At 58.6% G+C, this 25,501-nt stretch overlaps 1 protein-coding gene across 21 annotated transcripts in view; it reads right to left on the reverse strand.

The window, feature by feature from the left end:
* The window catches only part of PLEC (plectin), a 122,456-nt gene that overhangs the window by 52,634 nt on the left and 44,321 nt on the right, over nt 1–25,501 (reverse strand). For 2 of the 21 annotated variants that reach the window (XM_083516420.1, XM_083516419.1), the window contains exon 1: nt 22,691–22,751. The exons of 9 other annotated variants lie outside the window; for them this stretch is intronic. In XM_083516420.1, the coding sequence (XP_083372546.1) occupies nt 22,691–22,736 (46 nt within the window). In that variant the 5' untranslated portion in view covers nt 22,737–22,751. Of the gene's footprint in view, nt 1–3,287; nt 3,498–4,046; nt 4,300–9,158; nt 9,501–10,560; nt 10,794–11,419; nt 11,971–22,690; nt 22,752–25,501 lie in introns of those variants that run through there. 10 more of the 21 variants (XM_083516427.1, XM_083516407.1, XM_083516424.1 and 7 more) reach the window with 10 other exon arrangements.

Raw genomic sequence — 25,501 nt, forward strand, 5'->3', positions numbered from 1 at the left:
ATTATTCCAAAAATAAAACCTTCACCTGGCTCCCCACCCTGCCAGCCTCCCTCCCACCTCGGTCCCCAACCGCCACCGGCAGTTTCAAAGCCAGGAAGCTCCAATTTCACTGTGCGCGACCAGACTGCGGTTTCCTGATCACTTGATGTGTGTTTTTTGGGGAGGAGGCTGCCATGGCAATGGAGGGAAGGCCCCACCCACACTGGTGCCCGGAATGAGTGGCAGAGTGGCAGAGATTCCGAGAAAACCACCAGCTCAGCTTCTGACAGACGGGGCAGAGGGGGAAAGAGGAGCTGTGGGCAGCCGTAGGAACCTCCTCATTTGTGTCACGAAAGTCAGAGGATGTCACCCATGGGTGGGGCACCAAGGCCTGTGCAAGACATGGGACTTGCAGATGTTAAGACACAGAAGCGGGTCTCCCGCATGCAATATTCGTTTGTTTATTAAAGTATAGCAGCCTCTTGCAAAACAGCAGCGCATTGTACAGAAACCACACAAAAAACCCTTTAAAAGCAGGAATAGAATCACCATGAAGACGGCACAATTTTCCTGAGCTGAAAACCCTGTGGCACCCGAAGCCCAAGCTTAAGGGTGGGCTTTGGTTCTGCAGCACCAAGGGAAGATGCACTCTGCACATACTCAGAGAAAGTCACAGACTGAGTCCTAGACTCCTGCTTCTGCATTTGGCTGGGCACAGCACTGCCTGCCAAACGGCACCACAGAACTGGGCCTATGGGAGGGGGGGCAGCTGTGAAATTGGAGCTGAATGCAGCATGACTGGGCAGCATGGCGGGCTGGGCTGGGCCCAAGAGAAGCAGGGAAGGCGGGGGGGGCTCTCTCCAGGCTCCCCCTCTGGGAAACAGCTGGGGGCAGCAGCAGCTGGCAGGGGGGACAGAGCCCAACAAGGATGCCAGCTCAAAAGGCTGGCTGGCACATGATCCCCGTGAGAAGGATGGGGGGGGGGAGAAAGAGCACCCAGTGGTGACACTGCTATGCAACTCCAGCCTTTAGCTGGGGGGGGGAAGCACAGCAAGTACAGACCCCTTTGCCCCAGAGACCCTGCAGGACAACAGAGGAGGAAGCCGGGAGCACAGTCCTTCCCCCTCCTGCCCCAAAGCGCAGCCAGAGAAGCAGCCTGGCTCCTCCCCACCCTTCTGAAAACATGCTCAGAGGCTGCCACCTGTGCTGTCTGGCACAGCCCCACCCACGCTGAGGCACAGGTGCTGCTCAGAGGTGACCAAGCCCAGCTGGCATCAAAAGGAGAAGGCTGCTGGTGCCTCAAGGAGCGTGTGGCAGAGGGGTGGGGCTGGCATGCTTTTATGTGAGCCATGATGCCACTTCCCTTGCCAGCCTCTGTTCCCTGGGACCCTCAAGGGAAAGATGTGCTGTGGCTGCTAGAACAGAATGAACAAGGCGGCATGGCGCTGCTGCTGCTGCCACCACCATCCCACGGGGTTTGCTAAAGGCCAAAAAAAAAGACATTACGCATGTGGAGCCCTGAGCAGCTGGCAGGAGAGGGTTAAACTCTCCCTCATCCTCCCCCTCCCCAATTTCCCACTGAAAATCACCCCTCCCCAAAGTGCTTTCGCTACCAGAACAAACTGTGCCATTTAAATGCACTCTCCTGCTCCCCCAACAAAGAGCTCTGGTGCCCAGTGCCCCCCACACTTGTGTGGGATCGACACAGAACTGCCAAATGCCACATTCCTTCAACGGAAAGGTCACCGGCACATGTGAGGGTGAGGGCGGCATCCTAGGGTGGCCCCAGAAGTGAGATCTGGGGGTCTGACAGACAGACACTGACCCCCTTGCAGAAGACCAGGCAGCATCCCAAACAGAAAACTAAAACAGGAATGTTTGGCCAAAAGAGATTCTGCCTCCCCAATGCCCCCCCCAAGAGGGGAAGTGTCCTCTCCGGAGATGGTCAGATGGCATCAGAAGTGGCACTGGAAAATATTCCAGGGGAGGCAATCACGTCATCAAGCAGGAACATCACTTTCACTACCCAGAAATTAACCTCCTCCTTTCCTGCGCTTCCAACAGAAATTCAATCCTACTGATCTTTAGGCAAAGCTTTGCTGCTCCCATTTAAAAGCCAGAGAAGCAGCAGCAGCAGCAGCTGCCACCCTCCTTCCTGGGGGGGACACCTGCTCATTCTTTCCCCCCCCCCCATACCTACAACTAAACCTGCCCTTTGTCCCACTCCTCTTGCCCCCACCCAAGTGGGCAGCTGCTGCTGCTGAAACATGCAATGAAGCCCCCCCACCAGTCATTCCTTGTGGGTTCTGGCAGACCCCCAAGGGCAGTGGAGACAGCCTTGCCACCCAGAGAGCAGCAACTCCCCAAGAGAGACCCTCTCCAGCCCCACAAGCAGCTGGCCCAGTGCTGTGCCTGCATTGCCCTCATCTCATGGGGGGGGGGTATTGCCTTGGCAGAAGTAATGCCTGCATGTGCTGTGCCAAGGTATTCCAGAGTCCAGTGCAGGACACAGCTTGACGTCACGGGTCTCAGAAGGGAACTAATTCCGCAGACCTCATTCTGCTACTATCTAGAAGATGCTCCAGCTTGGAGTCACGGAGAAGAGCCCCTCCGACTTGGGTGGCATCCAGTGGGGCAGTTTGAGAGGCCAGTTGGTGGAGCCCCAGAAGGAGGAGAGTTCAGCGTCTCCCCCAGCTACTCTCGCTGTGAGACTCCCATCTCCCTGGAGAGCCAGGGGAAGCGGAGGAAGGGGCTTCCTAGCCAGGCGGGCTGCGCTGCATCAGGTCGGCAGCAGGAGGCGCCCCTGCTCCCCCTCTCATCACAACAGCCTTGCAAGGTAGGTCGCCTTGAGCGCGGCCCCCGACCAAGCTCAGCCAGCGGCACTGAAGGCAGCGAAGGGACCCACAGAGCTTTCGACCTGAAGGCGGCACCCAAAAGCCGCCAAGCAGGGGTCCACGGAATTGGAGACCACCAGGGTCACCTAGTTCAACCCCCTGCAATGCAGGAATCTTTTGTCCAGCTTGGGGCTCCGACCCACAACTCTGCGGTCCAGAGTCCCCCACTCTACCGACCGAATTATCATCCCGACTGACAACCGACGGAGCGGCTCTCCTGCAAAGGCCGGCTTCTCGGCACGCGGGCGCGCCTTCCAGCCACGCAGGGGTTAATGGGCGCGCGCCCACGTGTCAGTGTTTGGTTGCCGGGGGGAGGGGGGAGCTCGGTCGCCTCGCCCCGCCCCTCGGCGCGCGCCCGCCTGCCTGCCTGTCTTCGGGGCCCCAGCGCCGCCCGCGCGCCCTCTCGCCACTCACCGTCCTCGCCGGGGCTCCCCGCGCGGCGCCGGTACCAGACCAGGGCCAGCGTGAGCGCGTGGCCGGCCACCACCAGCGACGGAAAGAGGTTGCCGCCGCCGCCGGGATCCATGGCGGAGGCCGCGGGCGACGCCGAGCAGGGCACGGAGGTGCTCCGACGGCAGCCGCAGCCGCTACGCCGAGTCCCTGGCGCTGAGCGAGCGGCCGCCCCGCCCGAGCCGCCAGCTCAGGATCCTCCTCCTCCTCCTCCTCCCGGGGCAGCCCGCAGGCCCGCCCCCCTCGGCCCGCCGCCCGCACTGCGGAGCCGCCGGAGCCCGGCCTAGCCCGGCGCAGCCTCGACGGCGCGAGCCGCTGTCCCTGCGCAGGCAGCGCTCAAGGTTACCCGCGCGCCTTGACCACTCCCTTCGCCCTCGCCAGGGCAGAGCCCAGCGCCTTGGCACGCCCTCCCCCTCCCCTTAGCTCGGCCCCTTCGATCCAACCATTAGGCAGCGCAGCCACACGACCGAGGGAGGCAAGGAAGGAGAATCGCGGGCTGCGCTCGCGCCAGGCCTGATGCCCAACCCTGCCAAGTGCGCTTCGCATTCCCCGGAGCCAAGCGGGAGGGCGAGCGCGGCGCTGCCCCGGGTGGGCAGAGCAAATACCCCCTCCCCCCCCTCCATCAATCACGGCCGGCAGCGGCCAAGCTTTTTATAACTGCCAGGAACTCGCCCGGCCGGCGCCAGTGCCTCCCCGCTCGGCCGCCCGAGACCCACGGCTTACCCGGCACGATCTTCATGGGAGAGCCGCTGTCCCGGAGGGCAACCCCCGGCCGCGCAAGAGGAGCAGCTACAGGACGCGGCAGCGGCAGCCCCCGAGTGAGGGTCCGGAGCTGCGGGCTTCACGACACCGCCAGCCCCCGCGGGTCCCCCGTGGCTGTCGGGGAGGGGGCAGTGGCGCAGGCGGGCCTATAAATAGCCCGGCGACGGCGAGGACGGGCCTTGTCACGGCTCTCGAGTTAGAACATTACACCGGAGCGAGGAGGAGGAGGAGGAGCCAGGCTGCGCTCGGCCAGGGACCCCACAGCGCAGCTGCCCCCTCCCCGGCGAGGCAGGCACCTGTGCGCGCCCCCTCGGACAAAGGGGGCCTGCCTGAGCCGGGCCTCCGCCGCAGTTGCTCCTCCTGCGTGACCCTCCCTCGAGGGGCGAGGGGCGCTCTCCGCAAGCATCTTCCTACAGTGGGGTTGGTAGGGGGCTTCCACCCCCAAGCCAGGGCCTGCGCCGCTCGCGGGAGAGATCCTCTCCCTGGGGCCAGCGGCGAAGCTGCTTAGGAGGAATTGGCGCATCAGGAGCAGCGGACCGAGGGTTAGACTGTCAGGTTCGGGGGTGACGGGTATGCTCCGTACCCACCTCAAACGCCCTTCGGGCCACGAGTGGCGCCCCCACCCATCGCCCTCCAGCAGGGCTTGGCCTTTGCGCCAGGAGAGGACGCTCCGTCCAGCCTCTCCCAGGGGAGAATTCCAGGTCAGGGCATCGAAGCAGCGGGAGGCAAGACCCGCTTCCAACAGCCTTGAAAGGCAAGGAGGGGCCGCTTGGAAAGGGGAAAGGTTGCACCATCGTCGTCGTAAAAATGCTATAAATGTATCTGCGGGGCTGGCATGTAACCTTTGCTGCCCTTCAGCAGCACCCCACAGCCAGCGGGGGGTTAATCCTGACGCCACAGGGCGGTCAAGCACCTGGGTCCACCCTGGAGGTGCTTCTGATGTAGGAGAGAGACGAGCTGCCCGCGAAGGTTTTGCTCTATGCGAAAGAATAGGAGTCGATTAGTTGAGAACAGTTAAGGCAGCCGCATTGCAAGTTCGGTAAAGGAGGTGGGGGGGGGGGAGAGGTCAGGGAGACCATCCAAGGGTAGTTCGTCATTCACTGGAATCAGAGGGCAGGTGGAGGATTCCTAAGCTGTTCGTTCCAACCCTCTGCCAGCCCCAGGGCGCCCCCAAAGGCCTCTGTGCTCCAGTAAGATCCCTGGGTAGTTGGGTCAAAAGAAGAGCCTGCAGGATCGGGGCCAATGGCCCCTCCGGTCCAGCACCCTCTTCTCACAGGGCTCAGCAAGATGCCAAACTGTGAAGCCTGCGAGCTGGATCTGAGCACAACAGCCGCCCCCTGATCACCGGAGATTCCCAGCACAAGCTGCCTTCTCCTCCCCCCCTGAAAGATCAAGAAGTTCCCGGGAAACCTTTCCTCTTGCGCCCCTTAGATCTAGCCTCTCCTTGCCCTCTGGGGCTGGACCCTCCTCTCTGAACCAGCCCTTGAAGTAGCTAGTGAGCCCCCCCTGAGGTTTCTCTGCCCAAGGCTAGATGCGCAATAAGTCCTTCAACATTTCCTTTCAAGTTAAATTACATTTTTCTCTCTCCTTTCCTTTGAGGAGCCTGGTGTGTGCCTGTCAAATGTAAGCGATCCTCTTCACACCTTTCACTTCTGGCAGAGATCTAAAGTGTTTGCCTGGAGTCCTAGCTGCGTGATTTGTGTGGAGGGGAGGGGTACATCTGCACCCCCTTTGCTGGCAGTGGGCCTTACTTCCAAGTAAACATAAATGAACAGGATTAGGTTGCAATCGACAAACAAGTTCTGTGATTGGCTAGACATTTTGGCTACAAGTCCTGGCCTGATGACTTTCTACTGAGGAAGATCTCATTCAAAAGTACCAGCACTCTCTGTAAGTCCCAGAGGCTGGAGTCTGCACAGCCGGGCCTCCAGAAGTGGGCAAACCTTCATCAGGATGCAAACTAGGCCTAATAGACAAAATTATAAACTAACAAATCACCAGGACCAGATGAAATGAGCAAGCCTACAGTAGAACAAGCCTTGGCTTCTGGAGGGACATGTCCTGTCTCACAAACCTAGTAGAGGTCTCAGAGAGTGTCAACAAACATCGACATCCATACTTGGGACTTTTAAACAGCTTTCAGGTGAATAAGAATAAGAGGAGATATCCTCTTGTGGATCAGGAATTGTTTAAGTAAAAGGAAGCAATAGCAATAAACAGAGCAGAAATAAATGTGACAGTTCTCTGAATGGAGAGATGCAGGCAGTGGTGGAGCTTCATGCTCTGTCATGGGGCGGGGGGGCCAAGAGCAGGCAGGGGCAGGGCTGGGGTGCATCCTGGGGGCATGGTGCGTGTCCTGGGGGCATGACATGCCACCTGTGGGGGCATGGCACCCAGCGCAGGCAGAGGGACAGCCACAATGGCACCCCACCGGGATCGCACTGCAGGGGGCAATGTGCTTTCCCCCCCCCCTGCATACCTCTTCCTCTGTCACTGGATGTAGGAAGTGGAGTTCCTCAAGGATCAGTACTGGGGCCTGTGCTTTCAACGTGTTCATAAACATTCTAGAGTTCGGTGGTCAAGTTTGCTAACAATAATAATCTAAGGTCATTAACACAAAGAGATTTGGTCCTTAAAACAAAGGCCCTCCAAACTGAGTAAATGGGTGGTAAAATGGCCAATGCAATTCAGTATGAAGAAGTATAAAGTATTGGTGCAAATAAAAAATCTTCATTTCACTTAATATGCTCATGGGATCTGAACTGGCCACAACTGACCATTAGTGTGACCTTGGGGTCAGTGGATCGCTCAATGAAGACTTTGCCCCGGGAGCAGCAGCTGTGAAAAAGGTGAATTCTATGCTCGGGATCAATAGGGAAGGAATGGAAAATAAAGCTGCCAATATCACCAGGCTATTAAAGAAATCTATGGTGCAACTGCACTTGGAATACTGTCTACAGTCCTGGTTGCATTACCTCAGAAAGGACCCTGCAGAAGTGGATAAGGAGAAGTTCTTCTCCATCTCTCATAACACTGAGGAAGCTGCTGTTGAGAGCCACAGACAAAGTCCTTCTTCCCACCTCAAGAGCACAAGCTCCAGGGTGACTCAGCCAGACTGGCTCTCTCCAGAGGTCCCATTCAGCTCTCTTGCCTTGCATGTTTAGAACACACCAGCAGACTATGGTAAGCTTGAAACCAGGCCCAGGTGAGGGAGCCGCCATCTAGCATTTTAAAGAGCCCACCTTAGCCTGAAGGGAAGAGGAGAAAGTGAGAGCTCCCCCATGCCAGGAGGAGACCCAGGTATGTAACTGAAGCTCCACCACTCCTAGTGGCTTCTTAACTTTTCTAATTATTGCTGTTAGTAGTCTTACTGCTGCTACTACCTTGAGACCCCACCTTTTCTTCAACGCACGCAAGGTGTCTTGGGTGCTTCTCCCTCACCCCAATGAAGAAGGTCCTGCCTTCAGACCCCAGCAGCATCTCCAGGCAGGCCTGGGACAGATTCTCATCTGAAAATCCTGGAAAACGGCTGCCAGTCAGTGTTGACAATACTGAATGGCAGTTGCCTATGTTCCTATGGTATGGATCTGAACCCGGGTCTCCCAGACCCTAGGCTAACTCTCTGACCCCATCACCCTGGCTCTCAGAAAGCCAGCTTCACAGGAAAACTGAAAACAACCCTGCCAAGCAATGAAGTCCAGGCGCAGGCCAAGCACTTGTGGGTCAAAGGGGAAGGGGGTCTGGGGCTCGAGACCCCACCCCTGTTGCCCTGGAGAGCAGCTGATGATGAGAGCAGTTGAGGGGTGGGCTAGACTGTTAGGAAGCCGCAAGGACACTTTGTGGCTGGAAAAAGGACTTGAGTAACAACCATCTCATTGCAGCAGGTTCCAGAACAAAGTAGAAAAATCCTCACCAGCCCCTTCCTGGTTGCGTTAGGGAGAGGCTGGCTGGTGGTTTTTATTTGCTCAGCAGGGGACAACACATTTCACTCCACTGGAAGAGCAGCTCCTCTCGGAAACCTTCCTCAGCTTCCAGCTCCCCCCTCCCTTGCTCCTGCCAGGCTCTCCAGGGGCAGCCAATGGGGTCCTCCTGCCCGATGGGGAACTGCTCTGGTCCAGCTCCTGGACAGCCAACCTAGAGTTGCCCAGGAAGCTGCTCCAGGGACTTGGAGACCAAACCTCCAGCAACTGCACACACAGCTTGCAGTCACCCAAACCAGTCTTGCCTGCAGGGGGTGCCCTGTGCTCTCGCAACATCTGCCAAGGGGGCAGCCCCTGAAGCCCTTCCCCAGCAGATGAATGGCAGGCAGGGAGCATTTACATCTGTTCACCCCCTGCAGAGGGAAACCGCAGAGGCCTCAAATCAGGGCCAGTTTGGAAGAAGCAGCTGCAGAAGGAAGCCAGATGGGGCGGAGGGAGGGGTGGGCCACGCCCTGAAGGAGCAGGAAGAGGCTGACTCTCCAAAGGGGGAACACTCCACCCCCCTCTCCTGTTCCCGCCCAATTGTGGCTGCAGGGCCCTTCTCCAAAGCATGGCCTGTCCCAGGCCCTTCCTTGGAGCTCCTCCCAGGCATATACTGCCCCCCCCCCTGCATACACCTAAGGGAGACGCAGGGCATTATCTCCTTGTGCTCCTTCACAGAACTGATGCCAGTTGTTGGCAGCTGGGGCAAAGTGAGGCAGCCCGGAAGAGGAGTCCCTTAGGGCCACTCGGAGGCTGGGGGCTGGGGCTCTTTTGCAGGGAGAAGAGGGGTTTGCCTGGTGGGGGGGGGGAGTTGTCTCTCGGCTGGGTCCATGCAGACTATCTCCCTCGACTCAGGAGCCCCTCCTGAACACAACAGAGAGGCACTCGGGGCTCCAGCCTGTGCCAAGAGGATGCCTGTGGCACCTGGGTTCTGGGCGAGAAGACCTGGCATCGGATGTTCTGCCTTGCAGCTCAGGAGGCGGCTGCACTTCCTGTCCTCCTGCTGCCTCTTTCCCAGAGACCTGCCTCTCAGACAAGCGGCTCCAGGCGCCAACTCCCCCTCTTCCCTCTCCCCCCCCCCAAATGCCACAGGAGGGCCGCTCTGCCCTACCTTGCCCCTGCTGGATCAGGTCTTCCATAAAGTAGCGGCCATCCTCCCAGTCCAAGGCTGGAGCTGCCATCCTGCTGCTGCTGCTGCTCCTCGGAGAGTGCAGAGCGCACCTTCCCTTCCCGCCAGATCCTGCCTCCCCGCCCCAGCCAGGACAAGCCCGTGCAGAGCCCCACAGCCGCCGCCGCCGCCGCCGCCGCGGAAGCCCCTCTTTGCCCGCCCCAGCAGCAGCAGCAGCAGCAGCCACACCCCACAGGCCTCGCCCGCCCGCCCGCTCCCTCCAGCTCCCCAAATGCGCTCCAGCTGCCCTCCGGGAGCCGCCAGGATTCCTGCGGGGGAGCCTTCGGTCCGAGGCTTTGCCTGGGAAAGGGAACTCAAGAGGCAGATGTTGGGACGAGGAGGGGGCGGGGGGGGCACGCAGACTCCGGCAGGAACTGGTGGCCAAAAGAAGCTGGCAGGACTCTGCTCTGGGGAGGGGGTTTGGGGCGCAGTCCCATTCGGCCCTCCTTCTCCCTCCCACTGCACAGTCTCACCCCTTCTTTGCACGGGGAAAAGCAGCCACAGGAGGTGCCCCCCCAGGCCTGTGCTGCAGAAGAGACCCCCCCTCCCGCTTCCTTGATTTTGACTCCCCCAGGCAAAGGGGGCGGGCTTATTGAAGCAATGACAGACATCCACTTGGGGGTCCCCACTACAGCGCCACGAAAATAGCTGCTTGGGCCGGCGGCGGTGGGGGGGGGGTTCGGGCCTCCCTCTCTCCCAGGACCAAAGCAAGCAAACTCTCCCGGGAGGGCCAGAGGAGGGGGGGGAGGAGGAGCCGCCGCCGGTGACTCAGGCTGCTGGAATACGAGGCGGGTGCGCGACGCATTTCCTTCCGCGCGCAACGGAAAGTTGGAGCCCCCACATGACCGGCGGGGGGGGGGTGATGCCCGGCCCCTCCGCCTCCTCGCAGCGGCAAAGGCAGGGCCGACACGTTGCAGCCCTGCCCGGCGAGCGAGCGGCCAGCTGGGGTGGGGAGGGTCGCCAGCAGCAGAGCGCCCTGCGCGCCTGGTGCGGGAATCAAGGGGGTGGGTATGATTGCAGAAACGCTTTTTCTTCCCGCACACTCCTCCACAGACCCCCCCCCCCGCTGAAACCAGCAGCCCGGAGGCCCAGGAGATGGGCGAGGCAGCCCCACAGGCTGCGCGGGGAGCGACGTGGAGGGCGGGATGCCGCGGAGCCAGGTCTCACCCACGCCCTGGGCACAGATGGGCACCCCCACCCCATCACGCGAAGAGACCCCCCCCATCCAACCTGCTCTATCCAGCGCAGGGGCCGCGGGCAGAAGCAGCCAGGCCGGTCCAGGCGAGCGCACCTGCTGCCCCCTCGCTCGTGCCCCCTTGCCCCCGCATCCCAACCGCTAAGATACCTTCGTCCGACTTGCCCCCCTTCCTCCGGCGCCCCCTGCGCCGCTTCTTGCGGGGCTCTTCCCCCGCAGCAGGGTCCATGGGCACCCAGGGGCCTCGCTCTGACCTTGGCAGGCAGAAAGACGAGGCGCCGCCACCGGGAGCGGCCGCGAAGAAACGGCTAAGGATAGCCCGGCGCAGCAGCTGCTGCCCACCTGTCAGCACGGCGGCGGCGCCCCCTCCCTCAGGCACGCCGGATCTCCGGACTTACCCCCCACCCGACACGCGCACAGGGCAGGGGCCTCCTGCCCACAGCTCACACCCACGTGGCACAGATGCCGGCGGCAAAAGGGCGCCCCAGAAACCGCGGACTCCCCAACTTCCAGCTGAGCCCGGGGCAAAGGCCTCCCCTTCGCCGCTGCCGCCTTCCACCCCCCCACCCCCTTCCTTCTGGCTCACCCCGGGCACGTGGAAGCGCGGGAGGGGGTCGCGTTACTGGGCCAACATCAATGAATGGATGGAAGAATGAATGGAGAAGCCCGCCCTGGTGCAACCTCCGACCCCAGATTTTGCAGGGGATGTGGGGCAAGTGATCTGGACCCCCCCCCCAAGTTTTCCTCCTCCTGAGCCCACAATCACGGAACAACACAAGCAGCACCAAGGATCAAGAAGGCACCCAAGGGTGCTGGCTAAAAGGTAAGAAGGGAAACAGCCCCCCCCCACCTCCCAGACATCATGCCCAATTCCTGACACACCCACCTGCCCCCACCTGGCTTGGGAAATCACCCACCACCTCTGCCCTTACCCAGCTGCAGCTCACTTCCCCCAAAGCAGCTCCTGCCCCATAGCTCCCAGGCTTCCCCCACGTGGAGGGCATCTGACCTTCAGCAGGAGGGGCAGCAGAGGCCACCTGTGGCACTGCCCTGGCGGCAACCAGCTCCACGTGCCCAGCAGGCTCCTCCTTCCGGCGGTACTCCTGGCGTGAGGCCTCCTGGGGCTTCGGGGGGCAGGCCAGTGGTCCTGGCACGGTCTGGGTGCGAGGTGGGCGCGGGCGCGGGGTGGGCCTTGCCATGGCCACGGGGCGGCGGACGCGCTGCAAGGTGGCAGGCACAATCTCTGGCGGCAGGCGCAGGTACTGGCGCAGGTGCGCGATGCCCTCGTCCGTCAGGTACCAGTAGCAGTGGCGCCAGGCAAAGCTCTCGCGCACCAGGCCGCGGGCATGCAGGGAGCCCATGGCCCGCTGGACCTGCAGGTGGGTGATGCCCGGCAGCTGGGGGTGGTAGCTGTGGGGGCGCCGGTCCTTCTGGGCCACCATGACCCCATCGCGAAAGAGCAACTCGTAGATGGAGCGCAGCTGCTCCAAGGGCATCAGCATGCCAGCCACCATGGCGAAGGCGGCCTAGCCTGGCTCTCCAAAGGGGCAGAAAAGTCTCTGTCTGGCCGGCTGGCTGCCTTCAACAGGAAGCAAGGAGGAAAGGATCCGACCGACCGCCCTCCCCAGGAACCTCAGCCTGGCAAGCTCACAGAAGGCAGCTGAAGCTCCCTCCAAACTCCTCCTCCCCCAGCAGCTGAGAGCGGGAGGGGCAAGAGCACATGCCGGCTACTACAACCTCAACCTCTGCGCCCGCCTTGGAGCTCCCCCACCCACTGGGGGTGGGCACTGCCAGGCCTGACTCAGCAGCAAGAGCAGAAGGAGAGGGTGGGGAGCAGGGCTGGCCAGCCCACAGACTCGTCATCCAGAGCCCCAGGGAGCGCAAGCAGGAGCCGCCACTGCTGTCATCAAAGTTTCCTTTAAGTTGGCAGCAGAGGGGTGGGGTGGGGGCGCCTTCCTTGCCCACAGAGCCCCCACCGGCCAAGTGGAGAAACCACTCCAACCAGGCGGGGGTGGGGTGGGGGAGGCCAGCCTGGGAAGAGAGGAGGGCAGCTGCGGTGGCAGAAGTGGGGGAGAACAGCTGGGACTTCTTCTGCCTCATGGTGGAAGCCTCCTGACTGAGGGGGGGGGGCCCAGAGAAGGCCCAGCCCAGCAGGGTTAACCCTTGGCACCCCATCATACACGGGGCACCCAAGAAGGCAGAAGAGATCCCTCCCAGCATGCTCCCCAATTCCCAGGAGTGAAAACTGAGGCACAGGACAGCTCAACCAATGGGGGAGGGGGGGAAGAGAGAGTTATTTATTTGCTGGCTGGCTTGTTTTATAAAAGATATGCACTGTTTGATCGTTTTTCAAAAAAAACCTCAAAGTGGTTTATGAATAGAATGACGTGATCAAGTAACAACTCCTAAAACATTCAAAAGAGAGAGAGAACACACAACAACATCCTACATATCTGGGGACGCTTTCCAAAACAAGAATGGTTTTAGCAGGCCCCCAAAAGATGGCAGTGAAGGTGCCAGTCTGGTGTCAATAGGCAGGGAGTTCCAAAGGGTAGGTGACGTCACATTAAATGATCAGTTTCTTACACACATGGAATTGGCATCACCTGCAGCAGTGCCAATTGAGTCAAGGGATCAAGTGGGCATTGATGGGGTGAAGGTGATATTGCAGGTTCCTTGGTCCCAAGTTGTTAGTAACACTTTGAACCTGGTCAGGTGGGAATCCCCTATAATATCACAGGGCTCCTCGCTTGAGCTGGGCAGAAAGGCTTTGCCCCTCCTTGCCCCTCAGCTGCCCACTCTCCTCACTCCCCCGGGGCTATTTCTGGTACAAGACATAGATGCTATTTCTATGACTGAATGAGGCTTGCAATGCCCGCCCCCCCCCCAGGCCTCCAATTATAGCCTCAGGCCCAGGCTGTATCAAGCCCTCCCCAACACCCACACACTAACCGCACCCCCTCCCCAAATCAAAGCCTGCCTGGCTCCTTCTGCTCCTTATGAGCCACCTCAGCACCCAACTCCCTCTCCTTGTGAAGAGGAGACGGGCCAAGATGGTCAAGGGGCTGGAAACCAAACCTGATGAGGAATGGTTGAAGCAGCTGGGTCTTTTTAGCCCGAAGAGATGACTGAGAGGCGACATGAGAGCCCTCTTCCAATATCTCCAGGGCTGCCACAGGGAAGAGGGAACATGCTTGTTTCCTCCTGCTCTGGAGGACAGGACTCGAACCCATGGCTTCGAGTGACAAGAAAGGAGATTCCCACTAAACATCAGGAAGAACCTTCTGACAGTAAGAGCTGCTCGTCACTGGACCGCTCTCCCTCCAGATGTTGGGGATTATTTTTCCTTTTTAAGCAGAGGTTGGACGACCATCTGTCATAGATGCTTTAGCTGAGATTCCTGCATTTCAGGGGTTTGGACTAGATGACTCTGGGGGTCTAAGTTCTAAGATTTCTCTGCAGGGGGGCCAGAGGATCTGCCCCTAGATAGCCTCCCCACAAGCTCAGAGTGATAAGTGCAGGTGGCAGAGCTCCTGTCGCCCTCCCCTTCCTTCACTTTCCCAATGACTCCAGGAATAAACCTTAGAGCCACCTGCACCTCAAGGATTAACCTGGGAACAAAGCCCCCCCCCCGAAACAGGACCTGCCCCCCAGCAAGTGAGCTTGACTTGGAACTGTGTGGAAAATGAGATGCAGGCCAGCTCTGTTTCAGGAGGGAGGCTGCGCTGGATTTGCCCAGGGCCACACCTGGCGTCCAGGGCAGAGGCGAGGCCGCACCTTAGCGCTCATCTCCATCAACACACAGACACAGCCGCACACATCCTTCTCCACGCCAACCCCCCCCAAGACACGTTCCCAGCCCATCCCTCCAGCCAGATGGCGCCCATTCTCTCCCCCCCCCCATCACTGGGTGAGGAGGGCATGACAGCAGGAAAAGCCAGCTCCTTTCCCAGGCTCTCCTGCCCTGCCCCCCCCCCAACCAGGGCAGGTTCCTAAGCTACCAGCCAAGGTCAATATTTGTCCAGGATTTGCCTCTGGCTGCTGCTTCCCCAAGACCCAGGGAGCCCCACCCAAGGCATGCAGAGCAGACACTGACTGCCCTCTGGTGATGAGAGAGAACCTGCTGCAGACACCCTTGCCCTCATCAGGGCAAGAGGGAAAGCACTCTGCAGATGCTCAGGGGGCACAACCATGTTTTCACCGCAAACGCTGCAGCGCTGTCTTCTGGCTCTGGGGCCGAGTCCTGCAGCTCTCTTGCCTTTTGGCTCCGGGGGCTTGAGACAGGGCACAGGGCGGGGGGGGGCAGCAGGGTGTAAAGAGAGAAACAACACAGATCTGGTCTGTCATGAGCCTCCCTCTTCCTGCTTCTCAGCAGCCGTGGAGAAGGAGGGTCATCAGCCTGACTGGGGAAAGGTAAAGGGACCCCTGACCATTAGGTCCAGTCATGACCAACTCTGGGGTTGCAGTGCTCATCTCGCTTTATTGGCAGAGGGAGCCGGCGTACAGCTTCCGGGTCATGTGGCGAACCAGAGCAGCGCACGGAAACGCCGTTTACCTTCCCACCGGAGCAGTACCTACTTATCTACTTGCACTTTGGTGTGCTTTTGAACTGCTAGGTTGGCAGGAGCAGGGACCGAGCAACAGGAGCTCACCCCATCGCGGGGATTCGAACCACCAACCTTCTGATCGGCAAGCCCAAGAGGCTCCGTGGTTTAACCCACAGCGCCACCTGTGTCCCTCACCTAACTGGGTGGAGGGCTGCAAAACTCCCTGGGATAAGGAGTGCTGCTCCTCCCCCTCCCCACACACACCCCAGAGGTTACCTGCCCCCCCAGCAGGAGATGCCTGTTATTCGGAGTCCACACCTGCACCCAGAGCGGCCCCCTATACTCCAAATGGGTACCCCAGAGAAACAGGCAAGAGGCAGCAGTGGCAGCTAGGCCTCAACAAGAGCAGTGCCAGTGCCCTCCAGGAGGGGGCGCCAGCAGCTCAGCCTGGGCAAACAAAGAGCCTCCTGCCATTGCCCCCCCCCCCTTGGCCTCTGGCCCAGAAGCCGGCAGGAAACAGGCTGCATTGTTCCAAGGAGCTAATCATTAGCCAGAAGCGTCTTGGGGGGCTGGCCAGGAGCGCCTGAGAAAGGGAGGCAGAAAGCCAGAGAACCTGGGAAGAATCCGCCAAAGTCCCAGAGGCCAGAGAGGGGGCACCAAGGAAGCAGAAGGCGACACCCGGGGGGGGGAGGCTTCTTGGACATTCTGGACACCAAGGCCTGCTTCCAACTCTCTGCCCCACCTGAGCCAGACATGCAGAGACGCAGACCCAGAGGGAGGGGCCACACCAGTGTTAACAGAGAAATCTGAGGGCTCCCTTGGACAAAAAACAAGGACCCCAGCCAGGAATACCAGAGCAAAACAGCAGCCAGTAGGCTTGGTCTTTATTGAAGACAGTCGCCACAGGACTCCCACCTGCCACCAGGTGGAACAAGATGGAAGCCCCGAACAACAGACCCCCCAGACTTTTATTAGCTGCTAATCCCCATGTTACACCCCCAAACTACATCACTAATACATCAGGGTTACATCATGAAAGGGGAGGTCTGGGGGCCGTAATCTGAGCATCCTGGACCCTGCCCCATGGTTCCCCTTGCCCTCCACCAAACACCCTTCAAGTGAAACAAAAGAGATGTTTACATTTCCCTGTTTCCCAGCCCAGTTAATCACATCCTTTTGTCTCCATCTGGGTTTGTTATTTCTGGACTGGCTACCTGTCTGGCCCTCAGGTATCAGGAGGCCAGGGATTATCCCTCAGGCAGAGGGGCTGCTGAGGAGCTGAGCTCACATGTCTATAGGAATTTTTGAAGTTTTCCCAGTGAGCCAGTACACAGATACACAGTGAATTCTTACATTTGGTATTGTGTAGCAAAGGCCTTTTGAATAGATAGGAAGAAACTGTGATGAAGTGTTTTGTGGGGACAAGTCACAAAAGTGATTGTGCTGATTCTGGTAGTGGGCTGCATGTGCATGATATCTGCTGGAGGGGCAACCCTCCCCCCAACCTATACATAAATTCCTGCAACACCAGCCAGAGCCAACTCGGAACCTGCTCTGGGCAGGAGGAAATGGCTCCAGCAAGTGAGCCAAGCAGCAGGAGGCCAAGGGAACTGTCACTGTAGAGTTGGAAGGGACCCCAAGGGTTATCTAGTCCAACCCTCTGCAGTGAAGGACTCCCTACTAAATTATGGCGGAAGCTTCCTTTATGGCGGTTCATTCATTCATTTCAAATCATACACACTTCCTGCAGAGCGGGTACAGTAAGACACCAGCAGATATAAGCAGATGGCAGGAGAGAGTCAGGCTGCAGAGCAGCTCACATAACTGGCGCCCAGTCAGGCAAGGAGCCTCAGCCCAAGAGAAAGACAAACAGGATTTCTCAATGAAAACATCAACTGACCCATATGCAGCGGACGATTCCATGCGAGGGACTGCAAGGAGGGGGCTGGCTTGAGAAGGGAAAGGTCTAGGGCAAAGGGATGGTGTGAATGCACTTGGGATACTGGGGGGGGGGGGCTGCTTGCCCCACCCGGAATCAGAAAAAAATGACGCCAGGAAAATGCACCCTGAACCCCCCCCCCCTCCTGCGGGGCCTCCTGAGGTATGCATAGAGGATTAGGAAAAGGATCAGAGGCTCTGGGGAACTTGGCCCCACACCACCAACACCCAGGCCCCAAGGAGGGCAGTCTCCTCCCCCCCCAGCACCTCCCCTGAGAAACATGTTGCACCTGCTCCTACCATTGCTGGGAAGTGCTGAGGAAAGGGCAGTTGAGAAAGGGGGGGAGCAGGGAAGAAGAAGCACTGGCAGGGAGAAAGGGGAGAGTTCTCCCACTCTCAACCTCAGACTAGAACTCGTGGACACCCAAGGAAGCTTGGAAGATTCAGGCCAGATAGAGAAATTACTTGTTCAGCCAGCGCAGGGTTAACCTGTGGAACTCCCTCCCCCAGGAGGGTTAACCTGTGGAACTCCCTCCCCCAGGAGGCAGTGAAGGCCACTGTTAAAATCAGGAATGGGGGGCAGTTAAGAGACTCCCCCAAAATCCCAAGTCCCCACCACAGCCTCTAAGGCCAGGACAAGGACCGTTGACACAAGCGCCAGACATGCACAACAGCAAAGAGGCTCAGAAAAGCAGTCTATAAAACTGTAGCAATAAGCAGATACCATGTATCTGTACTGTTTCCTCTGACTATCCAATATAGAAAACTGTAGAAACTTAAAAAAAAAATCCAAAACTCAATGGTTTGACAGATTTCCTAGCTTCCAGTGGCTAATGACTCCTCTGGAAGAGGGAAATCCAGGGCTCCCCCTGACTCCCTAATCCCTTAAGCATAAGGTCACATCCTCCTTCCCCTCCACAAGGTGTGAACTTAGCCACACAATAGGAGGCAGGAGGCAGCCAAGGGCAGCCCCTAGCCCAGACAGAAACCCAGCGGGATGGTGGATTGAATCCTGACACTTCAAAGGAGAAGCGCAGGAGCTCCCCTTGCAGCCAGGGAGAGGTGCAAATACTATTATTGTTCTTTGGGGAAGAGTTAAAAGGTGTGGGGCCTGGGGTTATTGACAGGGGTGGGTGATGGGCTCATGCTTCTACATGCTAAACACTCCCACTTTGTGACATATTTTGTGAAAGGAGGCTGTATTTTAATGTTGTATTTGAAGTTGTATTTCAATCAACTGTTTTTGTATCTGGTTTTAGCCACCCTGAGCCAGGTCTTGGCTGGGGAGGGTGGGGTATAAATAAAAATTATTATTATTATTATTATTATTATTATTATTATTATTAATCGATGATGCTGTTGAAAAATGTATTATGGGAAATGGGGAGAGGTCTTAAAAGTCCACACAACTCCATGCTCAGGGTTCCTACTCTTCTGTGTATTTGAACTTTGTTGCAACAAATAAAGGTCAGGTCTACTGACCGCTGATTTGCTTCTTTAACTTGGCTGGAGACTCCTCCTTTTGCTGACCAGAGGGACTCACAGGGAGTGGCACCATGAGGAGCTGGGCAGCGGAATAAATCCACACCCAAGGATTTTTCTTTTATCACAACTTTTTGTTGTCTGAAATTCGGATTTTGTGGGATAAAATATAACTGACAGAATTCTACAGGATGTGGTGAAAACAGTCAGGCTCCAAGGATCCCCAGGCAGGCAGATCTAGAGAGGGGGGAGAAGTCAGGCTCCCCCACGTTCCCCAACTGCCCTGCAAAGCACCCCCCCTCCACCAGTGATGGGAGGGGCAAGAGGCAGCAGGTCCTGGGGATGCCTGGTTTCACAGGCCTCCTCCACTGACAGGCGCAGCTCCCACCCCACTCAACACACACCAAAATATGTCACTGCTGCAGCTGCAGGAAAGCGCAGCGTCAGCAAAGCTGAGTGGCTGAAAGCAAGTCAGCCAGTGACAGGCAGGCGCCCGGATCTCTGCCTCCAGCCAGTCCCGCCTGCCAGGGAGACACATGGAGGGACGTGCACACACACATGCCAAAGCGCCACTGGAGATCAGGCCATGGCAACCACAAGCAGCTCTACGGGCCCCACGGAGAGAGAGAGAGAAAGACAAGCCAGGCAAAGCAAGGAGAAGAGGGGGTCCCTGCTTAGGACCCCACAACTGTGGAAACCCCAAGGTGCCAGCTTCACAAACCCCACTCAGCCACCCAGAGCTCTGGCCCAGGCTCCATCCTTTCTCTGCTCTAGGAAACGGTTTCCTTACAACCTGGGGGAGTTGCTCTCTCACACTCTGGCTCCCAGGCCTCTCAGAGGGGCAGCCCACTGGATACAGGCAGGCAGGTGTTTCTGCAAGGGGAATAGACCCCCCCAGTCCCACCCCCCTAGGGATCTGTGGCTTTGGCTGGGCACAATTTGCACCCAGGGTTCAGAGGAGGAGCCAACTGTGACGCTTATGAAAACTGAAATCAAACCCCCAAAGGAGCTTGGTGGGGGGCAAATGAGCACAGATATGCCACAAGGGGGAGTGGACCCTCCCCAAATGATACTTCTCTCCAGCCAAATCATCACACCTGGTGCAGTTTGGAGAGCAGTTCAGGGGGAAGGACAGGCAGAGCATAAGGAGACCCCCCCCCCGCCAGCTTCTCTGCTCTCCGAAGACCCCTTGAAGAGCACAGGGTGTGGGGTGTCCTGAGAGGGAGATGGGGCACCAGAGATGTCATGGGGCCTCTTGGGGCCCCCACCGTCCTCCCCATCTCCTCCTCCTCTTCCGCCCCACACCATGGGGGAAAGCCTTTGCAGAAGAGGGGCAGGACAGAGGCTCCGACCCCCTCCTTACCCCAGCCCCCACCACTGCCCAAAGTGGGGCTGCCCAGGGATCTCTGCTCTGAGCCAGGGAACAAAGAGGCGGCTGTTTGCAAGGGGAGCCTGGCAGGCTGTGCCAAGCGAGGAGGGCCTGGAGGGGGCAGGGGCCGGATTAATAATCAGGCCGGGGGAGGGGGCAGCCTGTTCTCATGGTAAATCAGGCAGGCTGGCACAAAGGCACCTCTGCAGTGCCTTGGCAGCCCAAGTGGCACACACTCAAACCACCCTGGCAATGTACGCAGGATCTGCCACACTGGGCCCCTCCCAGCCCACTCTGAAAGGCACAAGCCCCCCTGGCCTGATCCCCAGAGACCAAGGGCAGCCCGAGGATCCCCACCTCTGCACAGCAGCAGCCCTTCCCTCCTGCAAGCAGGCCAAGCCAGCCTGCAATGCCCCCCAACTGTTCCCAATGGGGCTTCTGTGTAGTAAAACCAGTCTAACTGGGCAGAAGGAACCTCCTCTGAATATAGGAGATAAGTCAAAGATGGGAAGATGGTGAAGGGCACAGACGGGGGCATGTTTGGCTGCCACGTGCTGCGTTGGGGAGAGAGGGGATGTGATGCTGTACCTATTTTTACTATTTTTATATTGTAGAATCATAGAGTTGTAGAGTTGGAAGGTTCCCAGGGGTCATCTAGCCCAACCCCCTGCAATGCAGGAATTACATTGGGAGCTGCCCTGAGGTGTGACGGGCAGAATACAGATTTAATAACTAAATAAAAGAGCCTCACTATGGACTAGTGTGCCACAAAGGCTGCTAGGATTCAGTGAGCGCCACTCAGGGCCGGGTGTTGTCCTGGACTCTCACCTGAGCCTCCCACCCACAAGGCAGCCTGGGAGATGCCTTGCCCCTCCCCCACTGCTGAAGCTCTCCCTGGGTTTCCTCCCCAGCTGCCAACACTCCCCCCCCCGCCACCCCCAGGGCCAAGTCCCAAGCAGAGCCAGGCCAAGTGGCCAGGCCTTGGGGGTGCTGCTCTCGGACTGTGCACCCCCCCACACACACACACCCCATGGCATTTCAAGGGCTGTGGGGCAGAAGGCAAGGAGTGTAGGGCAGGAGAGGACTCAGCTCAAGCAACAGCAGCTCAGGGCAGGCGCCACGACTCTCACCTCCCCCACTCTCGACAGGCCCACCCTGACCCCATCAGTCAGCAGAGGAAACAAGCTGGGTGCCCCCCCTGCCACCTCCCCAGCTGAAAACGGAATTACCATATTTTTCGCTCTATAACACGCACCCAACCATAACACGCACGTAGTTTTTAGAGGAGGAAAATCCATAGGCATGTCACCCGTAGGCATTTCCTCCATAACACGCACAGACATTTCCCCTTACTTTCTAGGAGGGAAAAAGTGAGCGTTATGGTGCAAAAAATACGGTAAGCGTCTCAGGCTCTGCCAGTTGAGCTATCTCTCATCGCTTACTCATTGCAGGAGCCCACTCCGGGGGCAGAGGGGACCAGCCCCCAAAGTTGGTGACACTGCCATTCAATGGGTGTGTGTTTGTGTGCACCACATATTGTGATCAATTAGATGGGGCAGGGCTTATATACCCCCCCCCAATATTGTATTCAAGTTGGCATCCAGCCAGCTCCTACGCCAGGGACCCTGGCACCCCACCAGATATGAAGAGTCTTCTCTGGAGCCACGTCTCGCCCGAGTGGCACAGCAGCAAGAGAGCCCCACTGACGCTTTGCAGGATCAGACTCGTGGGGGGACATCTAGCCCAGGTGACTGGGCACAATCAGGGCAGAAGGCAGCATCCGGCAGATGGGGCTAAACTGCAACCCCCAGGCGGGTGACTCTCTGCTGACTCTGCCTGTGTGTACTTTGCAAAGCTCCACTCCCAGGTGAAGGGTCAGACCCAACCCTCGGCTGGAGGTCAGGGTGCCTCTCAGCTGCTCCCCACCAAAACCAAACACTCCAGCCTGGCATTCACAGCGCTCTGCACATGGCCTTGTGCCTCTTATCTTCCCACCCCTTTGCAGGTTCCCCAACACAGGTTTCGCTGCCTGCAGGTCTCCCATTCAATCAGACAGCTCCGTCCGCTCTCCCTCACTGCCCCTGATCCGGGGCGGAGGGGCAGATCAGGATACCACCCCCGCCCTCTTTCCCCTCCTTCCTCTCCCCCTCCCCCGCAGCTCACCCCTCCAGGAAACCCCTCGGCCTCCTGTGGCAAAAAGGAAGGCTGAGCAACGCCTTCACTCCCTTCCTGCCCCATGCCGGGTTTCAGACTGTAGCCTCCCGGGGCAGAGACCTGCTTCCTAAGAAGCCACAAGCGGCGGCGGCGGCGCTTTCCAAAGCGGGCGGCTCCCCGGGGATCTTTCCCAGCCCCCCCGGAGGGGCTGACCGCGGGACCTACTGCGGGAGCGACTCCCCACCCAGGAAGCCAGGGCGTCTCTAACCTCCGTCTGAGTGCAGCCCTACGAAAAGGTCCCCCCTTCTCCCCGCCAAGCGCAAGCGGAGCAGCAGCGGCGGCCGCCGAGGAAACTCGAAGAGGGGCTTCCCTCCGAAGGGGGGGTGGCCCGGAGTCGCAACCCCGCCTGCCGCGCAGAGAGCGCAGGAGCCGCGGGGTTCCCGGGGGCGAGGTGGGCGGGCAAAGGGCCAAAGGTCAGCGGTGGCCGGAGCCCCGCAGGCCTCCCAGATCGATCTCGAGGGTGCCCCCCCGCTCCTCCGAGCGCCCCTCGACGGGACGGGCCTCCGGAGGGCCCGGCATCCGAGCCACCGCCCCAGGCCTGCCGCCCTCCCTCACCTGGCCGGGCGGAGGTGCTGCGCCGCAGCCGAGGGATGGGGGGCAGCCTGCCCCATCCAGGCGCGCGCCCCGGACCCCTCCGTCGCGCCGCAGTCCTGGCAGGGGCCGCCCCGCTTCTGCCCCCCCCTCTCCCGCAGCGCGTCTACCGGGGCGCAGCCGGGCGGCCGTCGGGTACCTTTGAGCGAGCTGATCTCGTGCTGGATGGAGCGCGCCGTGTCCATGGCGGCGGCGGCGGCGGCGTTGTCGGGGGGTCCTGCTCGGCCGTCGCCCCCCGGGGGCTCTGTCGGCGGAGGGGGCCGGGCCCACCGGCAGCGCGGCAGCCAATCAGCGCGCGGGGCTCCGCCGGTCCCGTCCAGCAGCGAGCGGGAAGCCGCGGCCACTGCGGCACTTTGGAGGGGGGGTGGCGCGTCGCGCAGGACCCGCCCCGCGGCCAGCAATGCCCGCCCCGCGGCCAGCAATGCCCGCCCCTCGCCCCGCACGTGCGCCCCGGCCGCGCTCAGCCAAGCCTCACCTCTGCACACACTTTAGTGACACCCCCCCCCAAAAAAAACCCCAAGTCCGCTGCAGCCGGACGCAGCTTTTGCGAAAAACCGCGGCCTCGAGAGTTGGCGGCTGCAGCAACTCAGCCCCAGCCAAGTGGGGGGGGGGCGGGGAGGCTGCAGCACCAGGCGGCCTTGGCAAGGCAAGAGCGGCTCCCTTGCAGCACACCAGCGGGGGCTCCTTCTGGCCAGGCCCCTCCCGCGTGGGACGCAGGTCGAGCGCGCCCGGACAGGGAGATTTCACTTGCTGGCACATCTAAGCGCCGCCTCAACTCCTGCCTGGGTGAAGTATAAATGGCACAGGAGGGGGCAAGTCCTACACCCTGCAGGACGCGGGGGGGGGCCTCACACATCCAAAATATGTTGCTCTCAGACTTGGGGAGTGCTTGGAGGCCCCATGGAGGCTTCAATGTGGGTTCTGCAGGGCTCAATCCTATTCCCTATGCAGTTTGATATCTACATGAAACTGCTGGGTGGGGTTATCCGGAGGTTTGGAGTCAGTTGTCAGCAGGATGCTGGTGACACTCAGCTCCATTTCTTCTCTACATCTGCAGGTGAGGCAGTGGAAGTGCTGGATCAGTGTCTTGCCTCAGTAATGGACTGGATGAGAGCCAACAAACTGAGGCTCAATCCAGATTAAGACTGAGGCACTGTTAGTGGGTGGTTTCTTAGACCAGATGGCTGGGAGGTCGCCTGCTCTTGATGAGACTTGCTCTGAAGGAGCAAGTTCGTAGCCTGGGGTTACTCCTGGATCCCTTGCTGTTGCTCGGGGCTCAGGTGGCCTCAGTGGCCCAGAGTGCCTTCCATCAGCTCCGGCTGGTGGCCCAGCTACGCCCCTATCCGGACAGGGATAGCCTAACTACTGTTGTCTATGCTCTGGTGACCTCAAGGTTAGATTACTGCAATGTGTTATATGTAGGGCTGCCTCTGAAGACGGTTTGGAAACTTCAGCTGGTGTAAAATTCAGTGGCCAGGTTGCTCACTGGAGAAGATGGTTTGAGCATATTACACCTGGTCCAACTGCCTACCAATTAGTTTCCAAGTCCAATTCAAATAGATGAAGGGCAGTAATAATAATATTAATAGGAGGAGAGCATGAGAGGGGTGTGTCCTGTGCCCTCCAGAAGGGGTGGGGTGAGGCCCATGGCTCGTGCAGGAACACTAGACCAACAGACAGCTGGGGCTTCCACCTTTGGTGGACGTGCCCGAAGATTAAGGCTTTCTGGGAAATGATATATAATGAAATGAAAAAGGTACTTAAATGTACTTTCCCTAAGAAACCAGAAGCCTTTCTCTTGGGCATTGTCGGCCAAGTGGTGCCAAAGAAAGATAGAACTTTTTTTATGTATGCCACAACAGCAGCAAGAGTACTCATCACAAAGTATTGGAAGACACAAGATTTACCCACTCTGGAAGAATGGCAGATGAAGGTGATAGACTACATGGGACTGGCGGAAATGACCGGCAGAATCCGTGACCAGGGGAAAGAGACGGCGGATGAAGACTGGGAGAAATTTAAAATTTATCTCAAGAAACATTGTAAAATTAATGAATGTTAAAATGTTGAGGTTTTTGAAAAAAGGGGATTACAGCTGTAAAAGATTAAGTAAAGGAAAAGAATAAGGGAAAATCTGATAAAATCAAGGGGTAGGATTTGCTGAAACAAATTTGGAAATTGGGATGCAGAAAGGGGAGGTATGGGGAAGTCGGTGAAGCAAGGTTTAAGAAAAAAGAGGATTTGAAATTATACATGTTTGTTTATGTGTTTGTTTGTTTCTACTGTGTAATGTTTGTGTTTATAAAAACTGTGAAAAACCAATAAAAATTATATATAAAAAAACAACAACAGACAGCTGGGGCTACTGGACCCAGGGAGGGAGGGAGGGAGGGAGGATGGATCCTGCTCCTACTGCTTGATGGGAGGCAGCTCTCACAGGCTGTCGGACGAACTCTGCTGGATCAGGGCCATGGCCCACCTCGCCCAGATGCCTGTGGGAAGCCAGGGAGCAGAACATGAGCCCAGGAGCCCTCTCCTCTCCCGTGGGGTCCAGCAATGGGTCTCAGAAGCATCGCTGCCTCCAACTGTCAAGGCAGAGGGTAGCCGTCATGGCTGGTAGCCAAGAGCCTCCCAGAGCCACCTTTTCCATGAATTTGTCTATGCCTTGTCCACAGGGAGGACGAGGGGGAAGGACTGAAGTCACAGGGACTGGAAGCGCGGCCTTCGTGATCAAGAGGAGTGTGGCAGAGGTCAAGTGGAATCTCCCCCCATCTGTGCAAGTCACAGAATGGTAGAGTTGGAAGGGACCCTGGGGGTCATCCAGTCCAACCCCCTGCAAGGCAGGAATCTCCGCTCAAGCATCCCTGACAGAGGACCAGCCAACTTCTGCATAAAGACCTCCAAGGAAGGAGACCTTCTGAGGGCGTCTGTTCGACTGTTGAGCAGCTCT

This window comes from Podarcis liolepis (assembly GCF_965112155.1).
Source record: "Podarcis liolepis genome assembly, chromosome: 8".
NCBI lineage: Eukaryota > Metazoa > Chordata > Lepidosauria > Squamata > Lacertidae > Podarcis > Podarcis liolepis.